The sequence below is a fragment of the Neofelis nebulosa genome, chromosome 9 (assembly GCF_028018385.1).
Source record: "Neofelis nebulosa isolate mNeoNeb1 chromosome 9, mNeoNeb1.pri, whole genome shotgun sequence".
Classification (NCBI taxonomy): Eukaryota; Metazoa; Chordata; class Mammalia; order Carnivora; family Felidae; genus Neofelis; species Neofelis nebulosa.
Window position 1 is genome coordinate 82,842,125 of NC_080790.1, and position 12,524 is coordinate 82,854,648.

The 12,524-nt window shown below is 37.6% G+C and overlaps 1 protein-coding gene across 9 annotated transcripts in view; it reads left to right on the plus strand.

Annotated features, from left to right (window-relative positions):
• Positions 1-12,524, plus strand: part of IL1R1 (interleukin 1 receptor type 1) — a 75,290-nt gene that overhangs the window by 46,970 nt on the left and 15,796 nt on the right. For 6 of the 9 annotated variants that reach the window (XR_009248725.1, XM_058684546.1, XM_058684541.1 and 3 more), the window contains 4 exons: positions 1,942-2,005; positions 10,516-10,750; positions 10,860-11,049; positions 12,075-12,243. Coding sequence is in view for 8 of the 9 variants with exons in the window: in XM_058684546.1 (XP_058540529.1) it covers positions 1,942-2,005; positions 10,516-10,750; positions 10,860-11,049; positions 12,075-12,243 (658 nt within the window). In the remaining variant the exon portion in view is untranslated. The remainder of the gene's footprint in view (positions 1-1,941; positions 2,006-10,515; positions 10,751-10,859; positions 11,050-12,074; positions 12,244-12,524) is intronic. The other 3 variants (XM_058684544.1, XM_058684543.1, XM_058684545.1) reach the window with 1 other exon arrangement.

The window sequence follows — 12,524 nt, forward strand, 5'->3', positions numbered from 1 at the left end:
TTTGTGCTTGCAATTAACTTGTAGCCTCAGATAATATAGACAGATTTCATCTCCTGTAAAAATTAACAGACAGGTGTTGTTAAAATGTGAAATTGCATGGTTTACTCTGGACATTGCCCCTGAAATTGGGTTAGAGGGGGGAGCTATTTCTTTTGTTAATTTTTTCATTGTTCCATGCAAATTTATTAAGGGCTTGAGCTCCAAGTGTAGTGGCATTCTGTGGGGGCAGTGAGGGGCCTGTCATGGTGCCTGCCCTCATGATGCTTCCTGTCCTGGGATAACCACAGTAAGATGTGCCGGGCGGGGGCTATGGCCTGCATGAGCACAGAGGAGGAAGGCCCAGCCGGCCTGGGGGTCTGTCGGGGATGATGGTGATGACATTGAGACCTGATAGATGAGGGAGGTAGCCAGGTGAAGGGAGGAGGGACTAGGGAAGGCAAAGTCTCTGAGGTGAAGAACAGGCCATGGACCACGGTGGGGGACAAGGAGGCGGGGCATTGAGTCTGAAAAAGAAAGTCAGAGCCTTGGCACAAAGAACCTGTATGCACTTACTAAGAAGTTTGGACTTTGTTGTGTGCACTGGGGGGCCAGTGGAGGTATTTTGAAAAGATCATTTGGTAACTGTGGGTCTGTGGGCTCTCTGGATGAGGGGGAAATGGTATGTCCACAGGCAAAGAGACTGATGAGAAGTCTGTGGCCATAATTGATCCAGGCAGGAGCTGGTGATCGCCTGAGCTAGAGGCATCGGCAGTGGGTGTGAGTGAACGGGGCCACTTGATAATGGTTAGGGTGGTTAAGAGAGCAGCTCTGGGGGGGGGCGGTGGTAGATTCAAGGTCATTGGCCTAGATCTCTTGTTGGGTGGGAGTATGTGTGGCCTGTGCAGGGCAGTGCTGTGCCTGTCATTGAGGTGGGGAGAAGATGAGTTTGGGTGGAGGCCTACTGAGTCTGAGGTATTCACGGGCCCTCGATTTGTGCGGAAGTTCACTGGAGGTGTGAGACTAGAACTTACTGTATGCCCTGTTCAGGAGCACCCACAAGGAACATTCAGAAGGAAAATGAGGCTATCCTGAAAATTAACTTCATCGGGGTTTGAGAAGTTTGGAAGAGTAGGAAAAATTGGTTTTTCTTCTTTTTACATCCAATTGATATGATTTTAGTGACATTGTTTTATTGATGAGGCAGTGGGCACGTTTTCTTTCCAGTATCAATCAAGTACCTGATGTGGTTGCATCCCACATGTAACCCTATGGCTGACAGATACCTGTTGAGGCCGATGCTATGTTGGTGTGGTCTTCTAAATCACCCAGGGCCTGTGGAGTCTTTTTTTGTTTTATTTTGTTTTGTTTTGTTTTTCCTTTGTGACAAGACAAATACATGCTCACTGTAGAAATTTTAAATAGCTTCAGAGAAGCGAAAACCATTTATTTTCTATATATGTTGTTACTATTTTTTTAAAGTCTTCTTTGGGGCATCTCTACGTAGGTATACCATTTGGTACCAACGATTTAGTATCTTACCTTATAGAATGAAGGTGTGGCCTTTCAGCTGGACCTGGGAGTATGGGAAGACTTTTGCAAGTGGGTCCTAGCAATAGGGTACATTCTGGGTGGGGAACAAATCCACACAAGTAGAAGCAAGCTGGTTTAGGGCCTAGTCACTTTGGATATAGCATAGATTAGCTTGGGGGGAAATTTGAATGGGAAACAAGGTGGGAAATGAATGTTGGGACAGATGATGGATGCTTTCTTAACCTTAAGTTGTTTGAATTTGTCCCCACTTCTGTCCAGAAGCATGATCACATTGATGCAGGGCACTAACCCATCAGTGTGACTTGGGGAGGAGGGTGGAGGCAGGTGGGAGTTAGCGTGTGTGGTTTTAGAGATTTTTCTGGAATAGTAACATTTTTATTTTGGTTTTTCTTCCATTTCTGTCTTTTCCAGGAGAATATGAAAGTGTTACTCAGGCTTTGTTTCATAGCTGTACTGATTTCTTCTCTGGAAGCCGGTAAGTAAGCATTTCCTTGTGTTCCTGTTTGCTGAGAAACTCTGTTATTTAGAATTCATGAAGTACCTTCTGTGATGGAGTCATTTTTTTCTCTCCTGTTCTATTGAATCTGTGACCTCCTGGTCGCAAAACCGTACTGCTGGATGTTCCTTCCTCATTCTCTCACTTATGGAATGGTAGACTAGGGCACAGTGAGCTTACAAGCCCAAGCTCCCATAGCTAGTGTCAGAGCAGGAGCTAAAGTCCAGGTGTCCAATGTTAGGGCCAAGCCTTCTCCGACTTTGTTGCTGATTGAAGAGTGTGATAAGGGAAATCCTGGCTCTCATTCACAAGAAGTATCAAAATTCACTATGAACCCACAACTGAACTGAAAACTATCATAAGACAGTTCTTTTTCTTGATTTCTTCATTTTTTTTTTCCCCTTTTCCCTCTTCTTACCATACTGCAAATGCATTTAGCCCTTACTGTGTGCTAGGCTCTAGGTGCTGAGGACACAGTGAATAACCCCAATAGAAATATCTGCCTGCATGGGGTTTGCATTCCACTAGGGAAGAGATACAATGCATTAGATAAGTAAGTATATATTATGTCATATGCTAAGAAGCATACATAGAAAAAAAATCAGGAAAAGGATATATAAAGTTTGGAGACTGGGGTGGGCAGAAGGTTAAAGATTTTGATAGTGTGGCCAGAAAAGGCCTCACTGAGAAGTTGACCTTTGAGTCAAACCTGAAGTGGGGGGAGGCAGGAGCTATATAGATATCAGGTTGGGAGTGGAGAAACATTTCAGACAGCATGTGCCAAGGCCCTGAGGCCAGGAGTACTTGCATGTTCTAGGAACTAAAATACCAGTGTGGTTGGAGCAGAGTGAAAGGTGAGGGATGTGATAAAGGCCGAGGTCATGTGGATAATGGTGGTGGGGGGAGGATGGTGGAGGGTTGTTTGTGTAGAACCCATAGACCTTTCTAAGGATCTTGGCTTATACTCTGTGTGAGATAGAAAACTGCAGGGTTCTGTGTTCAAAACCAGAGAGATGATCTGACTTCTATTTTAACAGGATCATTCCGGTTCTTACATGGTGAATAGATCGTGGGGAGGCAAAGGCAGAAACAGACCATTTAAGAGCTGTTGCAGTGATCTAGGCAAGGATTGATGGGAGCATGTTCAAGGGTGGCAAGGAGAAGTGAGAAGTACTCAAAATTTGGGTATATTTTGATGATAGAGCCAACAGGATTTTAAGATAAATTGGATGTGGGTATGAGAGAAAGAGAATCACGGCTGACTCTAAGGGTTTTGGCCTGAGCCAAGTGCAAGGTGGAGTTGCCCTTGACGGGGCAGGGGAAGATCCATGTTCAGACCACACGTGTTAAGTTTAGCTCCATTCCGTGTGGAAATAGTGATGTTGACTAAGCAGTCCGGAGCCCAGGGGAGAGTTCTGGGCTGGATATAAAATTGGAGACCTCAGAAAGCAGCTGGTACTAGAACCATGAGACGAGATGGGGTCACCTGAATGTGGTTGGAAAAGATAAGACCTTCAAGGACTCAACACTGTAGATCTCCAAGGTTGGTGGTCAAATTTCTACTCATCAGAGACTCAGTGAAAGACAGACCTGAAATGTAGAAGAGAAGCAGACAAGTGTCCTGAGATCCAAGTGAAGAAAGCGTTTCAAGGATGAGTGGATCATATGTGTCAAATGCAGATACTTAAATAAGTTAAGTAAGATGATATCTTAGAGTTGTTTATTTGATGTGTCAGCTTAAAACTTATAGATCAGAACAATGTCAGTAGAGTGGTGGGGCAGATCCCAGATAAACAGAACAGGGTGTCTAGCTGAGACCGTCTTAAAGTTTACTCTTTTTATCATACACTGTTTTTGCTACCGCCATTCCTAGTAGCTAAATATTTAGAAGTCCTCACAGGGTACCATGCTAACCTGTCCACTTTTATCCCTCTTTTTTTTTTTTTTTATTTTTTTAACGTTTATTTATTTTTGAGACAGGGAGAGACAGAGCATGAACGGGGGAGGGGCAGAGAGAGAGGGAGACACAGAATCGGAAGCAGGCTCCAGGCTCTGAGCCATCAGCCCAGAGCCCGACGCGGGGCTCGAACTCACGGACCGCGAGATCGTGACCTGAGCTGAAGTCGGACGCTTAACCGACTGAGCCACCCAGGCGCCCCTGTCCACTTTTATCTCAATTTTATGTTTTTTTCCCTAATGTTTAGTTATTTACTTTGAGAGGCAGAGAGTGTGAGCAGGGAAGGGTCAGAGAGAGAGGGAGAGAATCCCAAGCAGGCTCTGCACTGTTGGGGTGCCCATATTCCTTTGAATTCGTATTTTTGTATTCTTTGGGTAAATACCTAGCAGTGCAATTCCTAGATCTTAGGGTAGTTCTATTTTTAACTTTTTGAGGAACCTCCATACTGTTTTCCAGAGTGGCTGCACCAGTTTGCATTCCCACCAACAGTGCAAGAGGGTTCCTTTGTCTCCACATCCTCATCAACACCTGTTGTTTCTTGTGTTGTTGAGTTTAGCCACCCTGACAGGTGTGAGGTGACATCTCATTGTAGTTTTGATTTACATTTCCCTGATGATGAATGACGTTGAGCATTTTTTTCATGTATCTGTTGACCATCTGTATGTCTTCTTTGGAAAAATATCTATTCATGTCTTCTGCCCATTTTTTAATTGGATTTATTTTTTGGTACAACACCACTCTCTGTGACTTTTCCAAGGAGCTTCCAGTCAGGTAAATTCATGGCAGTGCTCTAAGAATAGGGCTTTCTGAGGAGCTCCAAACCTGGTCTCCTCTTGAAAGCCTGCTGTTTTTCACAGCTGTTGTGTTTTTCAGGCTTCTGTTTTCAAGGCTAGAGTGGAGCTGGGAAAAGGGGATGACAGTATTTTAAGTTACAAAGACACAAACTGTTCTGTTCCACTGAGATTTAGCTGGTTTGTTATTAAATAAATGTGTTTGGTTTTTTTTGTTTTTGTATTTTTTTTAAGAGAGAGAGAGGGAGTGGGGGAAAGGCAGAGAGAGAGAGAGAGAGAGAGAGAGAGAGAGAGAGAATCTTAAGCTGGCTCCACACTCAGCATGGAGTCTAAAGCAGAACTTGATCCTATGACCCTGAGATCATGTTCTGAGCCGAGATCAAGCAAGAATCAGGATGCTTAGCTAACTGAATCACCCAGGCGCCCTTAAATAAATGTTTTGATTATTGGAAGCCTTTGATGGAGAAAAATTTCCAGTCTTATTTCTGAGACTTCTATTCCAGTGACCTGTTTATCTGTATACCAATACTGCACTGTCTTAATTCCTGTGGCTTTATAATAAAAGCTGAAATAAAGCAGTGTAACTTCTTAAAACATTTTTAAAAAATCAAAACTGTTGACTCATTCTGTATGAATTTTAGAATCAGCTTGCCAATTTATACAAAAAAAATCCTGCTCATATTTGGAATGAAATGGAATTGAATATAAATCGATTTGGAGGGAAGTGACATCTTGACAAAATTGATTCTTCTGACCCATGAACAGATTATACATTTCTTCATTTATTTAGAACTTTATTTAAGCAACATTTTGTAATTTTCATTGGATAGGTCTGAAGCATCTTTTGTCAGCTTTATTCTTTAGTCATATCTTTTGATGCTATTAGAAGTGATATTTTAAAAATTCAGTTTTCATTTATTTTTTGCTTGTGTATACAAACACGTTTAATTTTGCATATTCATATCCTACAATTTATTAATCCTTCCAGGTCTTATGTAGATTTCATAGCATAGTCTACACAGATGGTCATGTTGTCTGCAAATAAAGACATTTTTCTTTCCCCTTCAATCTGGATGCCATTTATTTCTTTTTGTTGCCTTAATGTACTAATTGGATCTTCCAGGATAATATTGAAGTGGTTACAGTGGACATCCTTGCTTTGTTCCTAATCTTACTATATGATTAGGTGTAGGTTTTTCATACCTGTCTTTTATCAGGTTCAGAAAGTTCCCCTCCATTTCTAGTTTGCTGAGAGTCTTTATCAGGAATGGATGTTGGATTTTGTCAAGTGCTTTTTCTGCACTGTTGAGATGATCATATAATTTTTCTTTTAAAAGGTGTTCAAATATGGAATTTCATAGAGTTTTTAAAAGAGGTGGATCCAACTTTGTATTCCTTTGATTTTATGTACATTATAATGCATTATCCTTTTTTGATATTATTGTAGGATTCAGTTTGCTAAAATATTTTAAAAACCGTTTACATCTATGTTCACGATGAGGAGTGGCTTGTGGGCTTCTTTTTTGGTCGTGTCTTTGTTTTTGACATTTGAATACTGCCGAGCTCAAAGTAAACCAGGAAGTGTTATTGACTCTTCAATTTTCTGGAAGACTGTATAAAATTGGTGTTATTTCTCCTAGTGAAGCCATGTGGGCCTGAAGTTTTCTCTTTGGAAGTTTTTCGAGTACAGATTTACTTTATTTAGTATTTACAAGTCTCTTCGGGTTATCTTTTTCTTCTGAGAAGTTTATAGTCAAGGAATTTGCTCATTTTATTCAAATTCTTAAATTTACTGGTATAAAATTTTTCATAAGATTTTCTTACTATCCCTTTAAAATATTTGTAATAAGAGGTATCACCCTCTTTTTTCCTGATCAGTGGCTAGACATATATCAATTTGATGGATTTTCTGTAAGAACTAGTTTTTGGTATCTTTGACTTTATTATTTTTCTGTTTTTTATTTCATCAGTTTTTCTCTCAGATCTTTTGGGTATATATATTTTTTCTAGTTTCTTAAGTGGAAACTGAAGTTAGTAATCTGAGATCTTTTTTCTTCTGTAGACATTTAGTGCTGTCTTCTTTCCTCTAGGTACTGCTGCCAGTGCATGCCACAAGTTTTGATATGTTTTGTTTTCCTTATTCAGGTTAAATTACTTTCTAATTTCCCTTTTTCTTTCTTTTTAACTCATGGGTTATCTAGAAGGGGTTTACATCCTTCAAATATATGGGGAATTTCTAGATTTCTTTCTATTATTGATTTCTAGCTTAGTCCCGTTGTCACCAGGGAACATACTTTGTCTAATTTGAATCCTTTTGAATTTATTGAATACTAGATTATGAACAAGAATATGATAAAATTTTTTGTGTGCTCTCAAAAAAATGTGTCTACTGCTCTGTTGGGTAGAATTATCTAGAAATATTGATTGCACCAGGGGTGCCTAAGTGGCTCAGTTGGTTAAGCATCAGAATTCAACTCAGGTCGTTATATCACAGTTTGTGAGTTCAAGCCCCGCGTCGGGTTTTGTGCTGACCGCTTGGAGCCTGAAGCCTGCTTCGGATTCTATGTCTCCCTCTCTCTCTTTGTTCTTCCCTGACTCCTGCTCTGTCAGTCTCTCTCTCAAAAATAAACATTAAAAACAAGTTAAAAAAATTGATTATACCAAATTCATTGACAGTGCTCACATCTTTTATATCATTATCATTATATGGCTGTTTTACTTGTTCTATCAATTATTGTGAGTATGGTGTTGAAATCTTTGACTGTAATTGTGAGTTTCTTTATTTCTCCTTGAAGTTCTATCAGGTTTTGCTTTATGTATTTTGAAGCATTGTTAGTAAGTGAATAAACATTTAGGATTACTGTGTACCTCTTGATAAATGACTCCTTTATTGTAATGAAGTGGCCATTTTTATCCTGGTAATGTTCTTTACTGTAAAATTGGATAATATAATAATCATTCATACTTTCCTTTGATTAGTATTATGGTAGATATTTTCTCTTTTTTACTTTTAATGTATTTGTGTCTTTATACTTAAAGTGTGTGTATGTGAGAGTGTGTGTATAATAGGCAGAATAGAGTTGGGTCCTTCTTTCTTTATCCAGTCTAACTATCTTTGCCTTTTGGTTGGGGTATTTAGACCATTAAAATATTTTAATATGATTATTAATACATTTGGGTTTAATTTAGGATCATATTTTATTTTCTCTTTGTCCTATAAATTCTTTTCATTTTTGTTTCACTTTTTTGCTGCCTTTTGGATTGAGAATTTTCATAATTCATATTTATCTCCTATGTCTGGCTTATACTAATAACTTGTTTGTTTTTAAAATAACTGCTCTCAGGATTATGGTATCCATCTTTAACTTACTGCTATCCACTTTTAAGTGATACTATACTATTTCAATTATAGTATAAAAAATTTAGAACAATATACATCCACTTCTCCTTTATTGAACTTTGCCTTATTGTTCCCATACATTTTACTTCTTTACGTGTTATAAATCTCACAATGCTTTTTAAAAAATTTTTGCTTTAAACATTCAGTTATCTTTAAAGATATTTAAATAATAAAAATTATTTTATAACTACCCATGTAAGAAACATTTCTGAGAATTTATTCCTTTATATAGATTCATTTTTCATCTGATACTATTTTCCTTCTTTATGAAGAACTTCCTTACATATATATATATATTTTTTTAGCATAGATGTACTGGTGGTGAATTTTTACAGCTTTTATAAATTTGAAAAAAAAGTGTTTATTTTGCTCCTGTTTTTGAAAGATATTTTTACTAGATCATGAATTCTAGGTTGGTAATTTTTTCTTTCAGTACTTATCGTTATTTTACTCTTTTCTGGTTTGTATTGTTTTTGACAAGAAGGCTGCATCATTTTTGTGTTTCGTGTAGTTTTTGTCATGATTTTTTTTTCCTTAGGGTTTATTGTGATTTTGGGATCTGTGTGTACATTATTTTAATAAAATCTTGAAAGCCTGTATTTCTTCAAGTACTTTTTATGTTTCACCCACCTCTCTTCTCCTTTTTCTTCAGGAATTTATATTACATGTATTGAAGTTGTCCTGCAGCTAACTAATTTTATTTTGTAAAATTTCTGTTATTTTTCTTTCTGTGTTTAATTCTGGATAGTTTCTAATGCTGTGCCTTTAGGTTCACTAATCTTTTTTTCTGTATTGTCAAATCTGCCATTAATCATATCCAGTGTTTTTTTAAGTCAACATTGTAGTTTTCATTACTAGAAATTTGATTTAAATTTCATTAAAACATCTCTTTCATGTCTCTACTCAACATGCTTGATCTAGTATCTTGGACAAATGGAACTGAGTAGTAATAACTATTTTAATTTTTCAATCCATTCTATCATCTGTGTCAGTTCTGGGTCAGTTTTGATTGACTGATTATTTTCTTCTTCTTATTGATTGTATTGTCCCACTTCTTTGCACACCTGATAATTTTTGATTGAATGGTGGTCATTGTAAATTTTACCATTTTGGGTGCTGGATATTTTTGTATTGTTAACAATGTTCTTGAACTGTTCGGCCACAAGGTTATGACTTGGAAGTAGTTGGTCTTTTCAAGTTTTGATTTTAAGCTTTATTAGTCATGATCAGAACGAGGTTTTGTATGGGGCCTAATACGTCCCATCTGGTGGGTCGGAATCATCTGGGTACTTTACCTGATGCCCCATGATTAAGGAGGCTTTTCATTCTGCCTGTTGAAAACATCAAATGTTACTAGCAAGTGTGTGCTCCAGTGGATATTCACTCTAATCCTTTTGGCAGTTTTCACTCTGGCCTTGGCACTTCTAATGTGCTTATGCTAATTGGTACTCAGCTGAAAGCTTGAGGGAGACTTATCTCCAAAGCTCTATCTATCTATACAGTTATAATCCCTTTGGTATTCTGTCCTGCAAACTTATGGTTTACCTGGATTTCCAGCTCTATTTTCTCCATTCAGAGAGAACACTGGGCTTTGCCTGTGTTTCCTCCTTGCAATGTCATGACCTAGAATCTTTCTCTAGGCAGTAACTTGGGAAAATTGTAGGGCTCACCTGTTTTGTTTTCCATCTTTCTAGTATTTCTGTCTTTTGTTCCCTGATGTTCCATTTTTAAAATTGTTTATGTGCGAGACCAAATCCAGTCCATTTTGTACTGAAGTAGATATCTCTCCTGCTACATTAGCACCAAATTTTAGATGGACAGGAAGGGATAAGAGAGGTTAAATAGCTTTCCCAAGGACACACAGCTAGTCAGTGACACAACTGGATTTGTACATAAATCTTTCAGACTTCCAAGATGATATTTTTATTTAAAAAATTTTTTTTAAGTTTTTAAGTTTTTTTTAAGTTTTAAGTTTTTTTTAAAAGTTTTTTTAAGTTTATTGATTTATTTTGAGAGAGAAAGAGCACGAGCAAAGGGGAGCAGAGAGAGAGGGGGAGAGAGAGAATTCCAAGCAGGCTCTGCACTGTCAGTACAGAGCCTAGCAGGCCTCAGACCCACAAATCGTGAGATCATGACCTGAGCCGAAACCAAGAGTTGGACACTTAACCAGCTGAGTCACTCAGGTGCCCCCAAGATTATACTTTTAATCATAAAGCCGTTAAAACTCATATATAATATGAATTGATGTATTTTATAATTGACGTGTTTATATGTAGATATTACATTAAAAATCACTGACGAATTTCTCATGGAAATTGCTTTCCCTTTTTCCCTTTTAAAGATACTTGTGAGGAACGTGAAGAAAAAGTAGTTTTAGTTTCATCTGCGTATGAAATTGATGTTCGTTCATGTCTTCTTAACCCGAACGAAAAGAAAGGCACTATAATTTGGTATAAAAATGACAGCAAGACACCTATATCTATGGAAGTAGACTCCAGGATTCATCAGCACAAAGATAAACTTTGGTTTGTTCCCGCTAAGGTAGAGGATTCGGGACATTACTATTGTGCAGTAAGGTAAGAAAGGGATTAATAATGTTACAAACATGCGTTCTGTGTGGCTGCAGTCGTTAAGGATGGAAACATCTTTAATGGTGCTTAATTCATCTATTTTGATTTGTTTTAGAAATTCAACTTACTGCCTCAAAATTAAAATAGCTATTAAGTTTGTGCAGCATGAACCTAACTTGTGTTACAATGCAGAAGCTATATTTACACAGAAACTACCCATTGCAAGAGATGGACAACTTGTGTGTCCTTATTTGGATTTTTTTAGAGACGAAAAACATGAGTTACCCAAAATACAGTGGCATAAGGTAATTTTATATTACATATGGTATTTTACTTTTCTGTCAGATAAAATCAGTTTTCTGTCTTGGACCATAGGGTGAATCTGCAGAGGACTTTTTCATGTGACATGTTGTTTGCTTTTGTGTGTGAAACCTATTATAAATTTTTAAAAAAGTTGTAAGACTACATACATTTAATTTGCAGCTTAATAAAAATCTTACTTTCTCTTAATTTTATTTGATTTAATAAGATTGAGAAAAGTATAGTAGAAATAAAAGATATTTAAAGATAAGACTGATTATAAATTTAAGGTTTTTAAGAGATCCCTATTTATCATAAAACATATGTATTTTTGCCTTATTAAAAATATTAAGTGATCCTGAAATAACTTAGTGGTTTCTGTGACTATCTTGAAAGTGGATTGGCTAGCACTCCATGGAACACATCACGTTTTTTGGTACTTTCACTCTACCTAGTTGGTTGGAGCTTATGTGGGGAATCATCTTATAGGGGTGAAGAAATACAAAATAAATAATGTCAATGAAGAAAGGAAGTACAGCATTACTAAGAAAATATGGTGTTAGCATTCTTTCCTCAAACATGTTTTTCTTGCAAATAAATTTGTCTTCACTTGTCTTCAAAGTGCAAGGCTCATAGGCATAAGCATTTAATATCCTGGAAATGTAATTGTGAGTATTGCCAAAAACATACTATATTAAAACTTGTACGTAAGGAACATGGTCATATATGTATTCATACATGTGCTCAGCTTGTGATCATGTGCCTGGCGCAAAACAGAAGAGAAATAAATAGGCATGTGAGATTATTTTTGTAAATTCTCCTGAGGTTTTCAATTCACATATGTATGAATATATATGAACATAAATATGCATGTATACATATGTGTGTGCGTGTGTATACACATACATACACATAAATAGACACATTTGTAAAACATTTACCAATGTGAAAAAACAGAGTTTCTTTTGCTGGTAGGCAGGGGGAATTCATTAATTGGTTTTCAATACTCCCTTCCTCTCCCTCTGTCTAGGATTGCAAACCTCTACTACTTGACAATGTGAACTTTACTGGACTGACAAATAGACTCATCATGACGAATGTGACTGCAGCACATAAGGGGAACTATACTTGTCAAGCATCCTATACATACTTGGGAAAGCAGTATCGTATTACCCGGGTTATAGAACTTCTCACTCTAGGTGAGTCATAGCTCCAGTCCTAGGAGTTTGAACCTGGGAAGGCCCAGAAATCATGATTCTAGTATTCCCTTCGTTGTTAATGGAAGAGCTAAACCCAAGAGCAGCTTGGCGACTTGCCAAATGTCACGTGGCTGTTAGTTTAGTCTTTGTTGCTAATACTGCGTCTGTATTTTGCATTCCTGCCTCAGATGCAGGGCTAATTCGACCAACAGTTAAGAGCTGTTTTCCAATGGAAGCAAGAGGCTTGTTCTTTGGCATGGCTAAAGATGGTTCTTCCAGAG